This window comes from Nelusetta ayraudi, unplaced genomic scaffold (genome assembly GCF_046127955.1).
Source record: "Nelusetta ayraudi isolate G7.1 ecotype Tasmania unplaced genomic scaffold, CSIRO-AGI_Nayr_v1 ptg000084l, whole genome shotgun sequence".
NCBI classification, from domain to species: Eukaryota; Metazoa; Chordata; class Actinopteri; order Tetraodontiformes; family Monacanthidae; genus Nelusetta; species Nelusetta ayraudi.
This window is the reverse complement of record NW_027466134.1, coordinates 6,350,326-6,374,156: the sequence shown is the minus strand read 5'-3', so window position 1 is coordinate 6,374,156 and position 23,831 is coordinate 6,350,326. Positions and strand designations below refer to the sequence as shown.

At 48.3% G+C, this 23,831-nt stretch overlaps 2 protein-coding genes across 15 annotated transcripts in view; one reads left to right on the top strand and one right to left on the bottom strand.

The window, feature by feature from the left end:
• The first annotated feature begins 698 nt into the window (after positions 1 to 698).
• On the top strand, positions 699 to 2,279 carry zar1 (zygote arrest 1). The gene is made up of 4 exons (XM_076045685.1): positions 699 to 1,409; positions 1,516 to 1,608; positions 1,808 to 1,882; positions 2,014 to 2,279. The coding sequence occupies exons 1-4, from the start codon at positions 699 to 701 to the stop codon at positions 2,155 to 2,157; spliced, it is 1,023 nt and encodes a 340-aa protein (XP_075901800.1). The 3' UTR covers positions 2,158 to 2,279.
• A 150-nt stretch (positions 2,280 to 2,429) lies between these two features.
• The window catches only part of fryl (furry homolog, like), a 51,457-nt gene continuing 30,055 nt past the window's right edge, over positions 2,430 to 23,831 (bottom strand). For 8 of the 14 annotated variants that reach the window (XM_076045669.1, XM_076045670.1, XM_076045657.1 and 5 more), the window contains 29 exons: positions 23,616 to 23,756; positions 23,333 to 23,501; positions 23,145 to 23,229; positions 22,675 to 22,787; positions 22,434 to 22,584; positions 22,231 to 22,334; positions 21,857 to 22,039; positions 21,472 to 21,673; positions 20,981 to 21,102; positions 20,707 to 20,894; positions 20,443 to 20,537; positions 19,733 to 20,328; positions 19,375 to 19,643; positions 19,138 to 19,278; positions 18,089 to 18,289; positions 17,829 to 17,990; positions 17,634 to 17,744; positions 17,320 to 17,496; positions 16,536 to 16,736; positions 15,066 to 15,257; positions 12,741 to 13,204; positions 10,411 to 10,618; positions 10,112 to 10,261; positions 9,877 to 9,975; positions 9,011 to 9,079; positions 7,671 to 7,688; positions 6,138 to 6,248; positions 4,865 to 5,058; positions 2,430 to 4,284 (listed from right to left, as the gene is read on the bottom strand). In XM_076045669.1, the coding sequence (XP_075901784.1) occupies positions 4,044 to 4,284; positions 4,865 to 5,058; positions 6,138 to 6,248; positions 7,671 to 7,688; positions 9,011 to 9,079; positions 9,877 to 9,975; positions 10,112 to 10,261; positions 10,411 to 10,618; positions 12,741 to 13,204; positions 15,066 to 15,257; positions 16,536 to 16,736; positions 17,320 to 17,496; positions 17,634 to 17,744; positions 17,829 to 17,990; positions 18,089 to 18,289; positions 19,138 to 19,278; positions 19,375 to 19,643; positions 19,733 to 20,328; positions 20,443 to 20,537; positions 20,707 to 20,894; positions 20,981 to 21,102; positions 21,472 to 21,673; positions 21,857 to 22,039; positions 22,231 to 22,334; positions 22,434 to 22,584; positions 22,675 to 22,787; positions 23,145 to 23,229; positions 23,333 to 23,501; positions 23,616 to 23,756 (5,157 nt within the window). In that variant the 3' untranslated portion in view covers positions 2,430 to 4,043. The remainder of the gene's footprint in view (positions 4,285 to 4,864; positions 5,059 to 6,137; positions 6,249 to 7,670; positions 7,689 to 9,010; positions 9,080 to 9,876; positions 9,976 to 10,111; positions 10,262 to 10,410; positions 10,619 to 12,740; positions 13,205 to 15,065; positions 15,258 to 16,535; positions 16,737 to 17,319; positions 17,497 to 17,633; positions 17,745 to 17,828; positions 17,991 to 18,088; positions 18,290 to 19,137; positions 19,279 to 19,374; positions 19,644 to 19,732; positions 20,329 to 20,442; positions 20,538 to 20,706; positions 20,895 to 20,980; positions 21,103 to 21,471; positions 21,674 to 21,856; positions 22,040 to 22,230; positions 22,335 to 22,433; positions 22,585 to 22,674; positions 22,788 to 23,144; positions 23,230 to 23,332; positions 23,502 to 23,615; positions 23,757 to 23,831) is intronic. The other 6 variants (XM_076045660.1, XM_076045665.1, XM_076045666.1 and 3 more) reach the window with 4 other exon arrangements.

The following is a 23,831-nucleotide window of genomic DNA, read 5'->3' as shown; positions in this document are numbered from 1 at the left end:
CACTGTTTGTGTGCTAGAAGAGCAAGGATCTCCTTGTTACTAAACCTAATTTTGAAGTACAATTTCACAATTTGTTCCACAGAAGACATGTCGTCAAGTGATAAAGGTGCGCGCAAATGCTATAAATTGATCTTGAAATTTCAACTTTATTCACAAAACTTCCACTTTATTTGCAACGACTTTATTCATTAAATTTCGACTTGATTCACGAAATTTTGTCTTTTTTTTTATGATGACTATTCAAAAAATTTCGACTTTTTTCACGAAGTTTTATCTTTTTTTATTGTTGACTTTATTCAAGAAATTTCGTTTTTTCTATGTCGACTTTATTCACGAAATTTGGACTTTTTTCCCATGAAATTTCAACTTAAAACTCGAAATGAAAACTTAAATAAAAGTCTCCTTCCTGTAATATTTTTTTTTTTTCTCTTCTTGTGGCCCTAATCCTTTTTGTAATGGTAATCCAAAAAACTCCTAGGAAAACAATCTCGCCTGCCCTGAAGTGGGCGGGGCTTCGGTTCGGGCGTGGGGGCGGGGCGAAGTAGCCCCGACACACCTGGTGGTGATCAGGCGCTGATGGATCTCCATCTGGTTAAATAGCAAACACCTCCGCGCCGAGGACGGTGGAGCAAAACACGAGAAGAAGAAGAAGAAGGGAAAAAAAAAACAAAAAAAAAAAAACACACACGTAAGAAAACATGGCAACTTATTGCGACGAGCCAGTCGACAACTACTTCTACTCATCGTACAACCCTTACATCGAGAGGTACCACCGGCCCAAAGACGCCGGCTGGCGCTACAAGACCTACCTGTCCGGAGGAGGCGACGCCTCGGAGGCCTTCAGCAATCAGCAGCGCGCCCAACTCAAGTCCATCCTGTCGCAGATCAACCCCAAACTGACGCCGAGGCTCCGCAAGGCCAACACTAAGGACGTGGCTGTGCAGGTGAACCCCCGGCGGGACGCCTCGGTGCAGTGCGCCATCGGACCGCGCACGCTCCTGGCCATGAAGCGGGACTTCCGGCGCAAGAGCGTACGGGATGGCGCGCAACCCGGAGGTGGCGGCGGCGGCGGCGGCGGCAGCCCGGGGGCGGGCGTGCGTTATCCCCGCACCCTGGCCGTGTACTCACCGGTGGCCTTCAGGAGCGTCACCACCTTCCTGGTGGACGAGAACAACAACAACAAGAAAAAGGAAGGAGAACAAGAAGAGGAAGGGGGGGGGGAGGCGGAAGAGCCGCCGGGTGACCCGCCGGCACCCGCAGTGGACGGTGAGAAGAGTGAAAACAACCAGGATGAGAAACCCGTAAAACTCCCCGTGGAGACCCAGACAACCAAGTCCAGACAGCAGGGGAGTAAAAGTGTGCAGCTAACTGTGGACGGGTCAAAGGCCAAAGCACCTGTGCGCTTCCAGGTGAGGCACGAGTCACAGGAAAGGGGGAGGGGCATCATCATTCTGTCTCCAGTCTTTTTATTTAAAATTCAGCATTCTACACACTGACTGTTTGTCTCTGGGACAGTTCCTGGAACAGAAGTATGGATATTATCACTGCAAAGAATGTAATCTGAGGTGGGAGAGCGCCTACGTCTGGTGCGTTCAGGGCACAAACAAGGTGAGAACAATTTATGCATTTTTTTTTTTTTTTTAAAAGATCAAAATCCCTTTCGGCAGAGAAATCTGGAGTGATTTTCATGCTCTTTTCTAGCATTTTTCTGTTTGTTTTGGTGCGCTAAAGTGTTTGCTTTTGAAATTTGGAAATGGAAAAACTGACCGTGGCCCCATTTTCGACCAACATGGTTGCTGTGTTGCAGGTTTACTTCAAGCAATACTGCAGAAAATGCCAAAAGACCTTCAACCCCTATCGTGTCGAGGATATCACATGTCATGTAAGGGCCTCCATTAGTTGTTTTTTTTTTTTGTTTTTTTTATTAAAATTAAAATGTAATCATGGCTCTAAATTTAAACTGTCCTTTTATGCGCTAATATGCAGGTTGTTTTTTTTTTTCCCCTCATCCAGAAGTGCAACAAAGCGCGTTGCTGCTGCACCGGGACACAGCGTCACGTGGACCCCAAGCGGCCCCACCGACAGGACCTGTGCGGCAGGTGCAAAGGGAAGCGGCTCTCCTGCGAGAGCACTTTCAGCTTCAAGTACATCATCTGAAAGACTGAACTCTACCCCGTTTGGAAAAGAAAAATAACAAAAAAAATAAATCCTAGTTTCAAACCTGTTTTGTGTTTAAACAATGGTGGAAGCTACACAGCTCAATAAATGGCTACCTTGCAGTCTGTGCTGATTGGTTTCTTTCCATTTAAAAAGTGTAGCACCAGTGATTGGAGGCGGACAAATAAGCATTGAGTTCAGACGTCGACGTTGCTCAAATTAAATAATGCAGCGCATTGCGTTGCTCTATTAGGGATGGAATAAAAACACAGTTTGAATGATTGAAGTTTTATTTATCCAGAGAGAGAAGGCTGGTATGAGTGAGCAGAAGGTGGAAGGGAGAGAAAAAAAATGTATAATGCAACAATCTACATTAAAACATCTTCCGGGTAAATGAGCGTTTAAATAAGAACCAGCATTCCAATGTACCAGGCGGAGGGGGAGGGGCGGGGGGAAGCAAAAGAAATGAGTACAGTGACGGCGTCCGTCCATCCCTCTCTCAGGGTGGGGAGCAAGCGACGGGTTGAGCCGTGCAGCTGGGCGAGGAAGAGGGATGCATGTGACTCGGCTCCTATCAGATCTCCCAGGCTGCCGTCGCAACGCTCGGCTTGTCCCAAAATGAGCCTCCGTCTCCCGGCACCGAGGGGTGAGGATGGGTGGGTGGGTGAGATTTGGGAAGCGGGTCATGAACGACTCCAATCTGGTCTCCTCTCTCTCGCTCTCGCTCTCTCATCACGTTAGCTTTATACAGACATCCTGATCCGGATGAACAGTGCATTACACAAAAGTACAAGGGAGGCGGGGGGGGGGGAGAAAAAAAAATACTGGTTTTACACTATACATTTCTCTAAAATATATACAGAGTAAAATAAGTTATATTTCCATGATAATGAGCTGTAGCCAGACGACTGCACCTGTGTGCAAGTGTGCGCGTTTTTTGTTTCGTTTTGCGTGCGAGTGCGATGCCGGAGCACCCGGCGGGCGTGTGCTCGCGCATCTCTAAAGGCAGCTACTTATTTGGTTAAAGAGTGAGTTTCTTTCGCCAGAAGACCCGTCGAAGGACGCGTGCGTGCGTGCTTGCGTGCGTGCGGGGGGGCGAGGGGAGGGGAGGGAGGGAGGGGGAACTCTCCTCTCGAAGCAGATCGATAAACAATAATTTCTCTTTTTACAACTCCCTGAAGGCAAAGAAAGAAAACAAAAAGATCCCACAGGGTTACAATTGCTTGTTAAATATCCTCACATTTACAACCTAGGATGTTAGCTCTAATAAAAAATACATTTCACAGAAAAATATTCTTGCAGTGCTGTTTTTGCCACCCGCCTCCGAGCCCCTCGCCTCTGCTCTGCGCTCTCCGTGTTTGCTCTCAGAGGCGGCGTCTCATCATACGTACGACACACCATCCTCTGGACTATGTTACATATTCTGTTGGGTTTTTTTTTTTGTTTTTATTTTAATGCCATCCTACCAGCCTGGGCCACAATAAAGGCCACAGGTCGGTATAATGGGCCCCTCGCGACTGATCCAGCAAGAAATTAAAAAATAAAAAAATAAAAAAAAAAATAGAGAAAAAAGAAAATTAAAAAAAAAACATCCCACTGCTCTTCAACTCCTCCCAAAAACACACCACATGACTTATTGCAACTGAATCTTGCATGTCGGCTTCGTCGGGGGACGACGTGAGCTTGAAGCATTCATACATGTAATAATAATAATAATATATGTTAAGAGTCACAGTTATTCCCACGCATCCGTTAGCCCTTTGTAGGTAGAGTGTCTCATCCTCAGTCAACCCTGAGGAAAGTTCTGTGTCGGCTGTTGACCATTTGCTGTTTGTTTTTTTTGTCCCAGAGGGCAAAACCCACAACCCACAGCCGCCGCCGCCAGCTCACAGTCCAGTGCTGACCATGGCGACGTGGGGTTTGCAGGTCTGCGCCTGACTCAGAGCCTCGCGGATCTGCAGGTTGAGCTCCATGAGGCGGGCGCTGGCCTGAGACAGGTCCCTGCTGGGTCCCACCACGGCCAGGCAGCCCGTCTGGCCCAGCGTCTGGTGGCGGAAGTAGATGTGCAGGAGGGTCTGGACGGCGTTGTCCGTCTCGTTGCCGAAGATGTCGTTGGGCCACAGAGACCTGCAGACGGACGAGGGTTTGGTTTGGTTTTTTTTCATTGAGTTCGGGCTTCACTGAGAATCAAATCCAGCAAATGGCGGTGGAATGAAGACAAACGGCAAATCGGTTGGAGATATATTTGGAGCCATACAAGTCTTCTGAAAACAGAGGACCTGTTTAAACTAAAACTTCCAAAGTGATTGGACAAGCCTTTTGTGCATCACACTTGAAGCAGGCCAATCAAAACCTCTTGATGCCAAATGCCCTGTTTGGGAAAACTGCAATGCTCCCGATTGGTGCAAAGTCGTGAGCTACAATTTGTCAGCATTCAGTGCCGTTCTTTGTTCTTTTGGAGCCCAGAAGCAATGTTCTGCAGCTGCATTTGCTTCTTCTCCTGTGGTGAAGAAGCAAATGTGCAAGATAACACAAACTAAAACAAACTAAACTGAACTAAAACGTCTGTTTTAATAACTGAAACAAAACAAAGCAATGTTGGGCGTTGTGAAAACGAGTCCAACAGCAAGTTGGAAAAATATGGAATGAGACGAAAGGGGACGTGAAGTCGCAGCATCCGCGCGAGTCGGACGGCCGCTGAACTCACCTGAAGACTTTGACCTGCATGATGGCGGCGCCGAAGTCTCGGGCCCTTAGGGTCTCGATGAGCGACTGGATGGCCATCTCCGTGTTGGTCTGAGCAGCGTCCGACATGCACACGTCCTCCTGGGCGTCGTTCCCCGCCTCCGCCTCCTTCAGGCAGCTCTCCAGGATGCCCAGCTCCTCCGACATGTTGGTCACCTGCGAACAGAGTTGCTGGGATTACTCCAGAAAAGTAGTTCAACTACTGATTACTCCTTAAAAAAGTAATCTAATTACTTTTTATACTACTTTGTTTCATAAGTAATCGATTACTAATTACTTATTACTTTAGTTAAAAAAGATAAACAGTTGAGAACGTTTTGTTTCCTGCACAACGAACCACAATATTCTTTGGTTTAGACGAGATGAACTCTGAATCATGTTTGTATTTCCAGCTATCAAACGCAACCGCTGATTTTTCTTTTGCCGCCACCTGGCTTGTTTTGGTGCGTCGTCGTATATCAATGACGTTGCATGCACGGCTGCATCATCAATCTGATGCAGCATTGTTTTGGGTTGTTCTTCTAAATTTCAGACATTTTGTGGATAATAAGACATTTTTAGATTTATTTTTTTTTTAGAATATTTTGGAAAAGTAATGGAATCATTACTTGATAAAGTAATTATGATGTAATTACCAGTTTTGCCACAGTAATCCCGTTACATTACTCCGTTACTAAAAAAAAAAAGTAGTTTAATTTGTGTGTGTGTGTGTGTGTGTGGATGCGTGTGCATGCGTGGGTGGTGCACACGTGCGAAACGGAGCCGGCGAGGTCAGCAAAAATAATCCTCCTGATGAACTGGAAGAGGCGCTCAATACAGAATGAGAAATGATATAATTCCATTACTTCAATCTAATTAAAGCTCCAGCAGGAGCAGCAGAGGGCCACCGACTGCGGCCGGCGTTCACCACCGTCAGCCTGCACCGCTCCAAAAGCTCCTCCTGCCGCTTTTTTATTTTTTTATATTGCGTTTCCAACTAATATATGCTAAGATTAATATAACACAAACACCATGAGAGGAGACAGCGGGATAAACATCTGGGGAAGACAGGCTCCTTGCAGCCTGATGCAACATAATGCAATTTGTCTGTTCCTGCCTCTGACGAAGGAGATGGCCGAGATACGGCCTGCCGCTGTCTGAGCGCACGCTTCCCAGCACGCACCGCGCCCGCAGACAAATGGGCCGCTGCTCATTTTGAAGCAGGAAATAAAGCCCAGTTTGGGCCCCAGCCTCACCTCCGCCTCCCTCTTGATGGTGTCCACCCTGTTGATGAGCTTGCAGTAGGCCTGGAAGAGCAGCAGCAGCTGGAAGTGCAATTTGTAGAGGCGGCGACACAACTCCAGCTCCTACACAGGCAGAGACACCACACACACACAAAGAGAGAGAGAGGGAGAGAGAGAGAGTGAGAGAGAGAGGGAGAGAGAGAGTGAGAGAGTGAGAGAGAGAGAGAGGCGGCGTTAGCAGCGCAGTCTGCACCAAGTACCTCTCATGATCATGATTAGACAGACGTAGGGGGGGCAGGGGGTCCTGGGTTAGAGACATGGGAGCGGATGAAAAGGTTAACATGACCTCAGAGCCACAGTGCCGTCCGGGTTCGGGCCAGAGGTGAGTCTACCGCAAATGGAATTAGTCATTTGATCTCAATTAGGAGAATTATCCATCACCAGTCCCTGTGATGGCGCCCTGCTGGCCGGTGAGAGCGGTGCAGCTGACTGGGGGAGCCCACCGTGAGGAGGTGGATGATTGCTAAGGTCCTGTCCACATGTGCCTGGGTGGGTTTTTTTTTTTGTTTTTCCTTTCAAAAATGCATTTACGCTAATTGAGTGCGATCACACGCGCAGACCAAGTCAAAAGGTGGCAATGCGGCCTCTTGGTGCAGAAAGGCTGAGCAGCAGTAATGGTGCAGCGCGAGGAAGGGGAATGGTAACTCCAAGTTACAATTGCAGAGTATTAAAAATGTAAATGCACAAAAAATATAAGGTCATTGCAATGCTACCCAATGCCTCACTTCCTTTGCCAGCAGGAGATTTACATTTAAAGTTAAGTGCATCAATGGGGATAAAAATCCTGCATGAGATGAATCTGCTGCTGCTGAGATGAGGTCAGATTAATAACTGCTGCACAGAAGCACAAGGAACAAACCAAAGACGGCTGTTCCCTGCATACATGCAAACATTGAAGCACACTGAAAGCAACCTAAAAAAAATATTTATCACTGGTCGTGCAAGAAAAAAAAGCTAGTTTAAAAAACAAAACAAAACCCCATGAACGTGTGGACGAGACTGAAGAGACGGCCAGACGCCAATCCAGGGGAAATGACATGATTGAAACAAATGATGATGAAAAAACGAAAGAAGAAAAAAAAACAAGACATGCAAGCGTGTTCGTATCCTGGCAGCCTAGTGAACGGCGTCACCGCCGTCTTCCTCTCTGAAACACAGCTTCATCTATCTGCAGACAGACTCAGCGTGCCGTGAAAAAAAAAATAAATCAGGCAGTTTGGGGCAGACATTGGGCAGGCTGGACGCAGCCACGGAAAACAAAACAAAACAAAACCATAAATCAAGATTGGGTGGATGAGGGAGTTATGGGGGAGGAGGAGGAGGAGGAGGGATGGGGGAGGGGTTACAGGAGGCCTGTGGCAGAGCTGCGGCTGTCAGAGGCGCAGGTGTGTGACAGACAGACGGACAGACGGATGATCAGCGGTTTTACTTTTGAATCCGGATGACATGATTATTGAGGAGTCTGTAATATGGAGAACCACTTACTGCTAGATTTTCCATTTGCTAAGCAAGAAGGTGAGCAGGTCACACGCACACACACACACACACACACGCACACACACACACACACACGCACACACACACACACAAATACACAAACAGACAAAACAGAAGGAGAGAAAAGACCAAGAATTAGTGCGCTTGAACATGGCAGCCAGAGACACAGTGACCCGGCGGGCAAAGAGCGGTGACATCACTTCCTGTCCCCCGTGGCGAGGGCGAGGGAAGGATGTGGGAGAAGCTGGAGGAGGAGGAGGAGGAGGAAAGACAGAGGAGGCTGTGGCTGTAAGACGTCGGCTCCGAGCTGCAGGACGACAGTCGCCCTGCAGGCCGAGGAAGAGGAGGAGGAAGAGGAGGATGTGAGCCAGACGTCTGTGAAACTCACAGTCGCTCACTCTGACAGATGCACCTGATTAATAAAGTTGCTTTTGCCGTGTTTCTTTTATATGCTTCACATTTTTGGTGCATTTTTTCATTCTATTGTTCGGGTTTCTTCTCCTTCTGTCCGTATGAGTCACTTCTCACTTGTTGCCGTATCGTCCTTGTCATGTTTCCCCCTTTTCCTTTTTTTCTACTTTGAGCTGCCTGCCACTTTCATTTCCTTTGGGATTAATAAAGTTGATCTTGATCTCTGCAGGAAGTTCAGGCTGCCCAGCCCCAGCAGCAGCCCCAGCCGCAGCAGCATCAACAGCTTCCCACCAGCTTTAAGGCAAAAGCTGCTCAGGCCATATTTTATATTCCTTAACATCCAACAAATATCTAAGAAACAATATACAAATTTTTAAATCAGGATAATAAAAATGTCTATTCGGAGCAGCGTGAGCTTTGCTAAAACGGGTTCATACGAAATAATCTGAGACTGTCCCTGATCTCGATTCTACTGACTGTGCTACGTAAGTGCTTAGTGGCCTTCTGTATTGTCTGTGTAACAATATTAAGAATATATATGTTTACACGTAAAACAAAAAAACAAACAAAAAAAAATCATCAAGCCTTCAGAAAAAAGCTTGATACCAGAGACACCAGCAGGCTGCTCTCTGTTACTACGCCCCCTACTGTTCATACAAGATTTTTTTTAAAAAAAGCAAGATCGGTGCATTTCCTCATAACCAACACTCATCATTCTGCATTCCACACATCAGTGACTTGATCGTGGACTCAAAACATCCTCATGAGGTTTTCGCTTCTTGTTATGACCAATAAATATGAGAAAGTGAACCACGCAGACGAGCGGCTGTTTACACTGTTCAGACGTAGTGCATGCAATAATAGACACACCAGAACACAATGAGTGACAAATAAAATGCTGGAATGTCTATTCCTACCTGTGCATGAGTATCAGTTTGTCGGCTGCTGTCTTTGTCCCCAAACGTCTTCCTGCAGTTGTCCAGCCACTGCAGAGTCAAGGAGACGGGAAGGTAAAAGACAGGATGAGAATTAAAAACCCCCCCCAAAAAAAAACCAAAAATCAGAGAAGGGTTGGACAGAAAACCCAGGCGAGACACACAGCATTTTTCCTCCGTTGATTATCTGTGTATGTGTGTGTGTGTGTGTGTGTGTGTGTGTGTGTGTGTGTGTGTGTGTGTGTGCATACACAGCAAGGGGCCAGTCATGGAGAGAGATTTAATAAGTGTGTTGTACTTAGCAAATTAAAGCGGGCCTGCTCCAGAAGACTGGAGTGGAAGCAGCCCTCCAGGGAGCGGCACTGTCTCATTCAATTAGCGCCGCGGCAGCATCTCCGAGCCCTCTGCCATCTCATCTCTCTGCTGGAAGCCCCCGCACCCCACCCCCCCACCCACCCACCCGGCACTGCCTCGTGCGCTCGGCCCCCCTCTCCCTCTCCCACTGAGGAACGCTGAGTGGCTATATCTCCTCGGCGGCGGAGGCGGACGTCAGGAGCGACGCAGGTGACAAACTGCGTCTAAATGCAACCATGCATGGCGAGAGTGAGAGGGTGAGAGCGAGCGGGTCATGTGACGTCTTCTGTGGCGTCAGCTCTGCCTTTCTGTTCCGAGTCGCAAGGGCTTCCTGGTGGGCACCTAAACCGTTAAAACCTGCCGTTGTAGCGATTCAGAGACGCGCCGGGGGAGTTGACTTCTCAAAAAAAAAAAAGAAAAAAAAAAAAAGACTTCCTGTAAGAAAGAAAGAAAACGCTCGAGCGGACAGAGGAGTGGAGGGTATCGTGACTCACGAGCTCGGCTGCCTCCCTCTTGGCGTTGTAGGTGTCCAGGTGTTCCTGCAACTCCAGCACACTAAACTTCAGAGTCTCCAACAGGCCACAAGAGACCAGCTACAACAGCAAGACAGGACACCACATACATTACTGCCACGACAGTGCACACACACACACACACATTATTACATGACATGCCATACAGGACACACACACGCTGCAGTATAAATGCTGGCGTGAAGGGCAGCCTCACCGTCTCGGCGTCCAGCAGCACGGTGGGGCACTGCGAGCGCGACGTCATCACCTCCAGGGAGCTGAGGAACTGGTTGCCCATCCGCTGGAGCCGCTCCCCCAGGAAGCGGACCGACGAGCGCGTGATGGAGCCAAATTTCCCTTGGATGCTCTGCGTCAAAGAAACGAGAAGACGCGCTTGGAAGCCAGAAGAGGACAAACGCAAAATAATCCAGTCCGCAAAACAACAACAACAACAACAACGGGAAGCAGGGGAGGGCAAGGAGGGATGGAGGGACGGAGGGAGGGAGGGCTCTTTACCTTGAAGAGCCTGGAGAACACGTGGAAGGTGTAAACAGCTGAGGAGCCGTCGGTGTCCGACAGCATCTGGTTGACATGGCAACGCCAGGCGTCCTCCTCATTGTCGTAGGCGACGGGCTGGAATGCTGCCAGGATGGCAGACAGGAAGGGCGAGGGGGGCGGAGAGGCCTGGATCTCTGGGAAGCAGTCTGCGTCACCTTCATCTTGACTGAGACACACACACACACACACACACACACACACAAGCCAATGAGCTACGATGCTACGTAGTCTGTGCTCACCTCAGCCTGAACTGAAGGGCAAATGTAAACACACATGCACGCCGAGCCTCTCCCTCCCTCCCTCCCTGTCTCTCTCTCCCTCCCTCTCTGCAGGTAAACAACCTGGATCTGCCTCCATCACCACCGCCGCAGCAGCAGCACCAGCAGCAGCTGCTGCAGCTACAGCAGTGTGGACTCTTATTTTGCTGCAGCGCTCTCGCATGATAACATCATCTGAGCCATTAGCATTTTTAGCATGGCGCAATCATCATCTCTCGCCGTCCCTCCCCCACACACTGCACACACACGCGCGCGCGCGCAGATACTCACAGGCCTGTCGGACCAAAGAGCCTGAAGAAGCAGACGGAATATAAATATCTGAAGCCGGCGCTGGCGAGCACTGTGGCCGACACGCTCTCTGTCCTCATCCTCACCCCGAGTGCTGCCTCCCGTTCCTGTTCCCCCCCTCGTCTGCAGCTCGGCTGTGCTGCGACGGCACTAGCGCACCGCTATCCCATCCCATCCCACACAGGACTGCAGCAGCAGCGCCCCACACACACACACACACACACACACACACACACACACACACACACACACACACACACACACACACACACACACACACACACACACACACACACACACACACACACACACACAGAGAGAGAGAGTTGGCAAGCAATCTCTCAGTGGGTCGAGTGAAGCCGAGCTGCTTTCAGCCCACATGAATCCTCGTACAGAGACTAACGGGCTTGTAAACAAACACTGTCAGAGTAAAAAAAACACTCCATCAGTCGCTGACAGACCGGTGCAGTTAAGTTTCTCTGCATTTTTGCTGTCATTTGCTTCCTCCTATTTTTATTGCATTTTATTCGTCCTTATCCTCTCAGTGGTTCTAAGGCCCGACTTTACGGCCGCCCTCCAGTCAAGTCTGGCTCACCTTGACGTGGAGGAGTGTTCACTTCTCACGTGGACCGGCGCCAGCCGGCCCCGACCCCTCATTCACAGTCCCATCTCACACTGGAGCGCTGCCAGAGAGAGCGACGTCACGCCGTCTTTAGCCACGGAGTGAAACGCGGAGTCGCCACTCAGAAGGCGACGGCAGTTTTGACTTTTCAAAACACGATTAAAAAATATCAAATGGTCACGTAGAAACAAAACAGCACAGGCGAGCATCATCTCACAATGTTCCCTCTCACTGTAGGTAAACTACTGCTGACTGATGTAATCGAGATGCGCCTCTGAAATCACCCTGCGGCCACCTGCTTTTGCTCTCCTTCCTTTTGTTTAATTTTTTGTGCTCCAGCAGCATAGTTTCCCAATTTGGGAATTAATAAAGTACATCTATTCTATTCTATTCTATTCTATTCTATTCTTCTTGCCAAGCATTACATTAAAGAAGAGTTCAACTAAAAATGCAGTTTTCTACATATCTTGGTTTTGGCTCACTTGTTTGGTCTCCTTGTTGGGAGACGCACGACAGAGTCAGATGGAAAAATAAATAATATAAGACCTTGACATGATAGCCGGTAATAACCAGGCATTCTGATTGGACAAGAGCCATTCTCTGCATGCCGGTGAAGAGTATTGCAGCCCCGGAAGTTGCATGTATCAGTGAGCCTCGCAGGTGTCCAAACCACTTAACCACAGCAGGCCTGATGCTGCATGGACTCCTGGCAGAGTTGTTGGTAAATCGAAACAGGACTTTTTTTTTTCATACATGTGACGGTCATGAGTTACTGTTCCTTTTTTTACACCAAGTGACCCCATGTATATTTTATGTTATTTGTTTTGTTCTTGTTTGTTATGACTTGCACAGCACTTTCAACTTTGTTGTCTTTTAAACGTGCTATATAAAGAAAGTGGTATGGTATGGTAGCCCTTGTGTTGTGACATGACTTCACTCCAGATTGCATTGTTTTCTGATTGAAATGGAGACTTGACTGGCAATCGAGAGCCTTTGACTCGACAAACTGTCATCCCACAGATGATCTTCAGAATGCCATTGAATTGCACAGGTTATTCATTCATCACAGCCGTGTCCGACATGCTTAACAGGAGACTCACCTGGACATGCCAGAGAAGTCGGCCTCCTCCTCCTCGCAGCGCTCATCCAGCTCCTTCAGGGCCTGGGTCACGTCCTCCTCCCACACAGACCCACAGGTGCTGTCGGGGTCAGGGTCGGGGTCAGGGGGCAGGGCCAGGGGCAGAGACAGAGGCAGGACCGTCTGGGCCTCCTCCTCCTCGCAGAGAGACCCCGGCGGAGTGTCTATGGCGAGCAGAGGAGGGGGGGCCGGGTCCAGGTCCTCGGGAGGGTCCTGGGACTCCTCCAGCTCCTGGGGCTCCTCGTTCTCTGGGGGTTCCTGAGAGTCCTCGGGGTCGTGGCTCTCCTGGCTCTCCGCGGGTTCCTGAGAGTCGTGGAGGTCGCACAGCTCCTGGGGGTCGGAGGGCAGCGGCGGGGCGCTGCAGAACCCCGTGTCCTCGCTCACGCTGCTGCTCAGCTCATCCGCCGCCGTCACGCTGGCAGCATCCTGCGAGAGAAGCCAGACGAGGAGCTCACGGGCGCAGCTTTGCACATGGGGACACATTTTGAGGCCGAGGACATAAATATCTTCTCAACGGCTAAATGGCCCCGGTTGTAATGAAAATGGCAACACTTAACACAGTCTGGCGAACGTGGAGCAAGCGACTACAAAGCCTTAACTGGTTGAACCGAGGATGCTACGGCCTACACTTCATAACGTATATTAGCTTCAATTAGACATGAGGGACCTCGGTGTCGGCGGTTTGCCGAGCGTCCTGCCCTGGGGATCGCTCTTTAGGTCGCGCTGTAGGCGCTTCGCCTCTCATGAGAAATTACGGAAAAAGAAAAGAATCAATAAACCGAACTCAATATCCATATATCACCGCGAGGCCATTAATAGCGCCAAGCTCAATGCTAATAATCAAACAGCTGGACTGCGGCTGAACGACTGGGAATGAGATGCTGCGGGTCGACAACAGGCCCCGGTGCGATTCACAAATAATAACGGCCCACATTGCCAACATAACCAAACCAAACCAGACGAGACGAGGCTGCGTACTAATCACCACAAAACTTGCGTCAGTTGTGGCGACACGCACGTGGAGGAAATCCACACTGTGAGCGAGCGCAGCAGAGGGACCACAGGGGAACTCTAATTAAGAGCTCCCTCTGTTTTCCCTCTCGGCTTGTTGTTGTTCTCCCTCCCTGTGATTTAAAAGTCTAATGCAGGGCTGTGGAGGGGGTGGTGGTGGTGGGGGAGTGGTGGGGGGTGGCAGGCGGCCAGTCCATCACAGAGACGGCGGCGATATTACTGAAAGCTTTTAGAAGTGGCCGTGTCCATCCTGCAGGGAATGAGTAAGAGTATTGATGGTTTTATCTTGGACTCATTACGCTAAGAGCCCCGGGGCCCCGTGATGGCGTCGATGTCCTTGGGACGTTATTGGGACCGGTGGCAGTGCGGTGATTCCTAGAAATTTGTGCGCGGTGTGGCAGACTGCGGCATGATGGGATAAACGCGCACCGCGCCAAACTGTTACTACTGTCCTGACCGTGGCTGGCGAATCCAATGCACTTGTTCGAAGCTTTGCAAGCACTTCCCTCCCCACGCAGTGAGCAAATGCAAACGAGGACGGCAATGTGAACGGGTTGTTAGTAATAAGGGGTGAACGTCAGTAGCAGGGGGAAGACAGAGAGGTAAAAGGATGTTAACATGCTGGCGAATCCACTCGCTGCAGCGCAGGTGGCTTTCTGTGTGTGTTAGAAATGTTCACATACCACTTGGAATGGACTCATACTCACACATGCTGTCGGTCATGTCAGGAGGTGGCGTCCATATCACAAGTTTGTAAATGGGGGTGTTTAGTTGGAATGGTCAGTGGCTGTGTTATTTGGAGTTGAGCAGTGACAGCTAACCTGAGGTGAGTTTTTGTTTTTCATCTCTCCCCCGAATCAAACAAAAAAAAAAAAGGGGGAGGGGGGGAAGGCAAAGGGCCCCGGTGCACCAAGCAAGCGTCACCGCACGGCGACGTCACGAGCGCATGCACAGCAAGAGGTTGTCTGTAAGCGGCGGCACCCAGAGTGAAAACAACAGAGGAAGCATTAGCAGAAGGAGCTAATAGCAGCAGCAGCTAAAGGAGAAGGTCTGGTCTTGAAGAGCAGCTACACGAGGAAGAAGCTGCTTTTAAAAAAACAACAACAACAAAAACTTCCACCCAAGCCCAAGCTCCCTGCAGCTGGCTGGCCCTCCGTCTCAATGGCAAGCAAGCAGCAGAACAATAGCAGACAAGAGGCTGACGACAGACAGAAGGGAAGGCAGGCTAGAAAGCGCCCGAGCACCACAGTTTATTTCTGCTCCCGATTGATCGCACCTCAGGCAGCTGGCTGCTGGCGCTGTCTGAGTGGACCATCTCCAACATGGGGCTATCTAGTCGAGGTAGTGAGGGCGCCGAGGGCAGGACGGTGGCCTCCTCCGTCAGGGCGCTGTTGGAGGACTCCTGCGACTGCTGCAGGGAGTCCACATGGTTGGACGCCGTGTCGTCCGTGGCCGAATCGCTGTTGAGCTGCAAGGAGAGAAAGAAAACGGCACGCCGTCGGTCAGTCAGTCGTTGTGGAGAGGGAATTCTTACTGCCTCGTTTCATCCACAGTCACTAAAACACACAAAGGCTTTCTCTAAGTCTCTATGTTTAACAACAGCATGTGCACCTAAAAGATTCTAAGTACACTGATCACTTGTGCCTGCACTTTGTACAGTGGCGCTGCGTTAAACCAACTGTTACAATTTGTTAATTGACCTTCTGATTATTTAAATAGGAGTTTTACAAATTTATTAAAGCTAAATCACAACTCTATTAACTCAGATAAATAGAAATAAACCGACAATATTCAACTTACAACTGAATTAAAGAAAATGTGTGCATTACAGAATTCAATTGCAATTCTCATTTTTTTTTCAGGTCAAAATAAAAATAGACTGAGATGTTTAGTCATTTTAGTCTTCCATTCAACTAATCAGGATTTCAGGAAAACAATGGCCTTGTGCAGACAACAACAGCATTAATAATGGCAGGTTTTGCAAAAAAAAACCCATTGGAAATTCAGTCAGATGTATTTTCTGCATGCCAATTGTTTTATTAGTCGTGTGCAATAGCGACTGGAGGGGGAACAAAACCAAACCATTTATTTAGGCAAGTTTCGAGGCAAAAGCTCATTCTCTCACCGTGCACTACCAATGTCAAGAAGAGCAGGAGAAGAGAGAAAGACAACCTTCCCATGAGACTGAGGTAAAGCAACATTAAGGGCGCCTAATTGGATAAAGCTGTGCTTGCAAAGCAAAACAAAGTAGAGTTAGAGAGAGGCAGCCTCACTGGAAAAAAAAAAAGTGGGGGGTGGGACATGCTGCAGAAATATTGATGCCATTGCACTAAATTTACTTGATTAAATAAACATGATTCATCGATCATGACTATCGGGGTTATTTATGTTAATTGTTTTTTTTTTTCTATTTTTCAAGTACTCACCTTCAAAGTAAAAAAACAAAACAAAACCAAAAATAAAAATAAACAGATAGCGGAGGGGCTGTATAAATCTAACAGTGGCAGGAATTGGCACTGGCTTGTGAGGCTGAAGGGGAAACTACCACCAGCGAAGAAGCAAGCGTCTAGCCCCTGTCCATACTGGCAGCAGGTCCAGCTCAGTTTGCACGCGCGCAACAGACACACACTCGCACACACACCATGCCAGCAGGGGCTGCGTGAGGAGCATGGTGGGTGTATTTCTATTTGTTTTTTCTTTTTAAAGGGTTGGGGGCGGGAGGGGCACTGATTAGAGTGAGACTTACAAGGCCGGAGCGGCTGAGAATCTGGCTAGCGCTCAGTACCTCCTCCTCAGACGACTCGTCCGTGTCCTCGTGGTTGGTGAGGTTGAGGCTTGGCGTGCTGCCGGTGTACTGGCACTCCTGCAAAGACGGCGTGTCCCCTTTGTCCATGCTCTCCAGGGAGCGACGGCGCACCCCCCAGTTGAAGTTGTCCATGCTCTCCCCCTGCAGGACAACCAGCAGTTAGACAGGGCCAGAGGGAGACGTCCCTGGCAATTTTCTTTTCTTTTTTTTTCAATAAAACATTTACTAAAGACTACAAAAGGAAAACAATGAATGAATAAATAATAGAATCCACATTTACATTCCACAACTGAAAAATAAGGAATTAAAAAAAATAGGTGGGAGGATTTTTTTTTTTTAGTGGGGGATACGGCTGATGGCATGTCCTAGAACTAATACAAGGTTCACAATCACAGGGAAAAAAAAACTGCACACAGATGATGGCACTTGATTTGACACTGCAGAGAAGAATATCTCCAAAAAAGCAAACAAAAAAAACTCATAGAAAACTGCTGTGGCTGAAAGACTTACCTGCAACTCCTTGTGGCAAGAGAAGAGAAAGATTGTACGAATGTTAGTAGATTTAAGACGGTTAGAGAAGACAAACATTAATTGACTACTGTAGTCGGAACGAGTCAGACAAAGGATGGACAAACGAGACCTGAATCTGGAGAACATACACTGTAGAAGATTAAAATGACGTGTTTTGACTTGGCCCCCCTCTCTCCTCCTTCCTCCCTCTCACCTCTGCATCCTCCAACTCCACATCTAGGAAGTCAAAGTCCTTGAAGACTCCAAACTGCTGCTCGCTACCCGCATCTTCACCCGCCGCCTCCTCTTCCCTGACCACCTCCTCCACTGTGGGTATGAGGCTGGTCTGCTGGTCGCCAGAGTCCAGATCCTCATTGGATGAGAAAACCACCTGCACAGCAAAGACACTCCCCGTTCAAATTTGACAAAAATTCAAAACATCTGTGCATATTAAGCAGTGAAAAAAACAAACACAACAAAACTGAAAAATAACAACAGCGGCAGTCTTAACAGTAACTTCACAGAGACCTTTTCTGAGGCTTTAGAGTAGGAGAGGAGTCTTACAGATGGATTCTTGGGAATGCCAGACTCTGGGCCACACAGAGAAAGCACATTCATCAGCCTCTCTCTGGTCCGTCTCTGTCAGAACACAAACATGGAGAGGAATTCATATTTTTAACAGTATTCTTGTCAAAGCAGCCGTGTGTCTCTTTAAACAAATACCTGAGAGAGTTGAGGCCTCTTCCAGCTTACTGGCACCAGGCCATTGGAGTTGGAGCCGGATGAGGTGGAGGAGGTGCTCCTGGTGACCGCGATCACCGGTGGCTTTCCATTTCGGCCTGCTGCTGTCCGCTGGTCACCGTATTTGTGCCCTATGATTGGCGTCTGTGCAGTCGGATAACGCCGGTGTTAATTAAACGAAACGCCTCAGGAGATGAAAGTACTGATTTGCTGTGGAGCACTTGAGGGCGGAGGCCACCAACCTCTGAGATGTCAAAGTGAAAGTCCAGAGTTTTTCCAGGCAGCTCCTTGGAGGAGTTGTTAAAAATGCGAGTGAAGGCAATTTCTGGAGAGCCGCAGGACTCTGTGCTGTAGGAGCGCTGCACGTCGTCTGGAACAACCAGGCTGGCTGAGCGAGAAACCACCAACTTGAGAATGTTTTGGGCCTCCTTCCAGTGTGGGCTCTGGAAAAAAAAAAAGAAAAAAAAACCCTCACGATTACAAAGGCTGTGTTGTGAAATATCAGGCTGCTTGGGTGTTTCTGTTGAATACAAATGGACTTTCCCCCCCCTTCAGACGGTTGACTCAACTCCTACTCACGGCAGCTGTGCACTCAATCTCTGAAGCCATTTGTATTTTGTACTGTGTTCAACAATATATGGCCTATATAGTGTCACAGGGAATCTTGTGTACACCACATGCTGCGGTTAAATGTATGTGCACAAACACAATGGTTTCTACAAAAGGCACTGCTGCCGTGCAGAGTTGGCCTGAGGCTAACATCTTATAGCTGCTGTAGCGCTAAGTGAGAAACACACAGAAAACACTGGCATGGAGTGCAACAGCTCTATCACAGGCCTCTTGCCAGCCAATAAAACATGTCCTGACCTCTAAATGTGCTCAAGCTGAAGCAAAAATGCTTTGATACTGTGAATGGCAAACACTTGTAACCAAACAACACAGAGCCTCTCATTCACTGTGCTGCTTCTTACAGAAATATGCATAGTGGGTTATGAAAATTAGAACAAACTAAGTTGACCAAAAATGGATATTTCATTTATTTACTCATAACCATAATGTTGTTGTTTGGACAAATTCTGCAGTGTATTCAGGACACTTGGACACACATCTTAGGTTTCTAAGGTTTGAATATAAGCCAAAGAGTAGTATTCCATTCTAGTGGCATTGGAGGAATGTCAGTTTTTCATTTTGTTTTTTGATGACCTATTCCTTTAATGTGGAACTGTGTAATTGTACTGTGTGTATACAAAACATGTGTAGTAAATAACTCGTATTCCTGTGAAAGTCTCACCTGAACATATTTGCCAATGACCTTCATGATCTCCAGGTTGAACTGTTTGACTGGGGCCGCCGACAGGTCAATATGACTCAACAAGCTGTAGATAATCTGCAACAAGGACTGCTGCATGCTGTGAAGGCCTTTCTCTAAAAGCTGAAAGACAAAAACAAAATCCAAATTCACCTTACTGGTGTTTAAATCCCCAAATGCTGAGACCAACAGCAATAACTTTCATCTCAGACTGCTCACCTCGGCTAAGTAAGTGACCAGGTTCAAGGTGATCTCGGCGAAGGCATCGTGGAGATAGCGACAGACCACGTTGATCCAGTTGGTGCAGTCGCGGGAATAGCTGTGCGTGCTGTACAGGCTCATCATGTGGGCCAGGTTGGAGAGCGTGGCCGACTTCTCGTCTGCACACACCTTGGCGATCTTGTCAGCCGTCTCCTTGCAGAAGGGAGTGGGGCTGTCAAAGTGCTGGATGAGATGCGGCAGGAGGCACAGGATGTTCAAAGGAAAACCTGCAGGCGGATCAGAGGCAGAGAGTGAAATCTACAGGAAGAGTATTTTGTTACTGTGTAAAAAACAAAGCTGTCAGTTTCGCACAGACCTGCCACTTGCGTTGGGTCGATCAGTGTGTGTCTGGAGACACTGATGAGCTTGCTGAGCAGGTGGATGGTGAGCTCCTGCGTGGAGGCCGAGGTGAAGCCCTTCAGGAAGAGCTGCAGGAGGCCGGGGAAGCTGTACCACTTCAGCTTGGCCTGGACCGTCTCCAGACGTTCCCTGCTGTCGGCCCGATCCAGAGGTAGCTGGCCCAGCAGCTTGTTCAGCAGCCGCAGGGCCAGCAGATACTCAAACTCGTAGTCGGACTCGAGCAGCGAGGCCGCGATCCAGAACACGGTGGCCATCAGGTTGGCCGGGTCCACGGCAGGGCCGGAGTCCCCTCCGTGTCCGCCTCCGCCACCAAGGGCTGATAAGCTCCGGGTGCGCGCAAGGTTCCCGTGGTTGCTGCTGAGGCGGTCGGCCACGTCCAGGGTGTTGCTCCTGCGTCTGTCGGCCTTTCGCTCGCCCATGAGACTGGCCCGGAGGGAGTTGCTGCGAGCGTGGACGTGATGCAGCAGGCCGCCGCTGCTCAGGTTCAGTTGGCCGGTGCTCTTCCTGTTGGCGGCAAATTTGGGGCCCAAGAGATGATCACGAGTCGGGGTCCTTTAAAAAAAAACAAAACAAGAAAAAAACAAAACAAAAACAGCAACACAGTGAGTATATATCAGTTAATAAGCAGTTAATAAAGAAAAACAGATGGGGACAAGGAGGACGTACTGTGCTATAGCTGTCAGAAGGTCATAGTTTTTCACTGTGTCTGCTAATGTGTCGATGCCAGACTCCAACGTTAGGAGAAGCTCGATGACAAAACCCTGAAGGAAAAATAAAGAAATAATTAAAGTTAAATAAAAGTCAAAGAAACGTTGATGTATCTCACTACTGAGCAAATATGTGGCAAAAATGAATCTTCAGATTTGACTGTTAGCTAATGGATTCTTGCCTTTATCATTCATGTAGAACGTCTTCTACATGCACACTCACCTGAGCCTCCTCTCCTGGGTCGCCCACAGTCTCAACCAGGCGAGACAGAATATCTGAGAGTAGTGCGGGGGTCAGGGGTTGCTTCAGTGCCCTGAATATCTGAAACGAGCGACCGGCGTAGTGGCGAGAAGAGCACGACAGCGCCGTTTGCAGGGCCACTTCGCTCAGCAAGGACTCCAGCTGGAAACCTGGAGGGAAACATGAGTAGGGGTGAAATGAGATTCAGGTAACTAAAGTGGCACATGCACAGTCTGCTGAAGCCAAAGACACGCACCTTGCTGGGATTGCTTGAATACAGTCACGACATGTCTGACGAAACCGCTCAGCTGTTCAGCGCTCTTGATATTGGGGTTCTTGGGGGACACATCCTCATGGTTCCACAGCGGACCCCGCTTCCTGCAAGGCAAACAGTACACGTTTCAGCATGGAGTTGTGTTTTTATTCCCTACGGTACTTCAAAATACATGTTGATGAGATCACACCAGTCAGAGCAACCACAATAAAACAAACCCCAAAATCAAATCCATGCAATGTACAAATACCCAGTCCAGTCATGCACCACTGGAGGCATGAAAGCAGATGATTCAAGACAATAAGCAACAAAATATTGACACATTTGATAAAAAAAGATACACTTGAGCATATAAGATTATTTAGAAGTTCAAAAAATGAAAAATTGTAAAGATTACTTTGTATTACAATATTAGCAACAGAGAAATATTAGTTATGAGATTCACATGTTGCAATGAAGCAAAGCATCCTCACCTTGAGGTGATGAACTCGATAAGAGCCTTGACCTTTTCATTCTGCTCAGCAGTAGTGTCGATCTCGCTGAGGAGTGAGGGAGAGATGTGCGACAGAGGCGTCCCTCCGGTCCCCAGACTGATGCTGGATGACGTGGAGCTCGTGCTGAGGCCCGAGTCAGTCACAGGTGACGGATGACAATCTGGCAAGAACCCCTGGCCTCCTAAAGGAACCATGAAGAACGCCACATTTTTAGCCCTCACTGTCATAGCATTTTGAATGTTGCTGCCCCCTAGTGATTACAATTGGAAATGTTGAAGAGTTGCTTTTTTTTTTCTAAATAACTGACAGCCTATTTGCAGCTCTTGACCTATTTACAAGTGCAAGGTTAACCAGCAGAACAAACCTGTGAGGTTGAATTCTGGTGGTGCCGGCTTTGCAGTGAGGACTCTTGGCTCGTTGTAGTCTCTGTTGCGTAAAAGCACCATGGCCACGGACTGAACGTTGCTGTTTGCTCCTTGGACAACAAGCAGGTGAAGCAACAGTCGCCTGCAGTGTTCGTAGACTTCTGGATGCTGGTGATCAAAACCTACAAGAACGGAAAAAAGAAGTATTATAACAGAATCCTCAGAGTCGGATTTTTGTCAGCGACTTGAAGGGGAAGTTCAGCTGCCATCGCAATTCGAACCACACACACACACCAGCATACAGACAAATAAATAAAAATCTGTGTTTTATAAATACAAGCATCCAACATATTTAAAGTAGGACGTGAGGTACCTATGAAAACTGCATGTAGCAAGAGGTGAATGTAGGCACTCCACTCCACTTTGACCCCATGGTCCACAATGAGGTCTGTTAGTAGAATGACTGCAATGTTACACCTGGGAAAAAAACAAACAAATGCATGTTGACCTTGTCAAAAGGAATAGTGATATCACTGTGTAACATGAAGGGAGTGCAGAAGGTGATGGATGGTTTACCTGTGGAGCTGAATAGCAGGACCGTTTGTCTCTGGCAAATAGTCCACGAGAGGAGACCAACACCCTCCCGTCGGAGGGAAGGGGAGAGGTTCTGGCTGGTTGTGGTCCATCACTTTGAGGCGCCAGTTGGCATACAGTGGCATGGAGTCACCTGGTGCAGAGAGGACACGGTCACGACAGGTTGGCTGCGAACAATTCTGACTGGCGTCTGACATAACGGCGAAGGAATGTGCAATCTTACTTTTCTCCTCTTCATAGGAACCTCCCGAGCTGCTGCTGTAACGAGATTCCAGACGGTGGTGCTGGCGGTTCAGGTTGCTGTTCAGACCGTGGTAGATGTCCAGGTGGGCATAGCTGCAGAACAGACACGGTTGAATTAAAAGTTTAGCGCCGGCATCTCATTAAGCCTTGTCCCAACGCTGGCTCAAGACTCCAGCGCAATCCTACTTGCATCAGCACATTTTTCCAATTTAAAATTGTCTCACCTCAAAGATCTCAAAGTCTGTGAAATAGTTGCGAAATTAATAAGTGTTCCATCTGAATAACACTGGATGTACACTGAGCAGAGGCCAAGATAATCCTTTCTCATAACAGAGTTTTATTACATAACGTTTTAATGCTGGCTCTGTAACTGTTTCACTCGACTATTTCTGATCAATTATTCACTCTTCCTCCGCAACACAATGAATAGTACAGTGTTTCTGCCTGTACCTGTCCTCCATGTTGGAGTCCTTCAGCTTGCTGTCATGATGACCGTCACTTCCTGGCACCATGGTATTGCTGCTGGAGGTTGTTCCTGTGAGAGCAAATGCAAGACATTAGCCGTCGTGTTGTGGATACACTCAACTTGGGTGTCGCAACAGTAGTGAACATGTGAATGGTTGAAGTGGGGGACCAACCTGAGGTGACTGAGGGGATCTTGTAACTGGAGGTAATGCGGTAGTAGGGTGGGTTGTCCATATGTGTGACTGCTGAGCTGACAGGATCCGTCAACTCCAGTTCACACATCAACTCCTCCAGCAGCTGCATAGTCTTATCTCTGCCCAAGTAAACCACAACCCGTTTTACCTGTGGACAAGGCACATGGCAGTCAAGTCAAAAAAGGGGTTGGGAATTGGGGTGGGTAATGCATGTTGCAAAACCAAATATATTGTATGTAAAAGAAATGGTCTGTTTACTTACATAGGGCAAGAGGCTGGGGTCACTGTTGACTCCTGACATACTGATGAGGAAGTGCAGGATGATTTTGAGGTTCTTTGGCCAGCTGTCGGCCAGCGTGGTCCACACGTTCTCTATCTCAGACCATGCAAACTCATCCCCATACTGAAAAAAAAATTGCATTAAAATTAGAAGAATATTAGAAGAATGAATAATGTAATTTGTCGTGTGACACAGAAT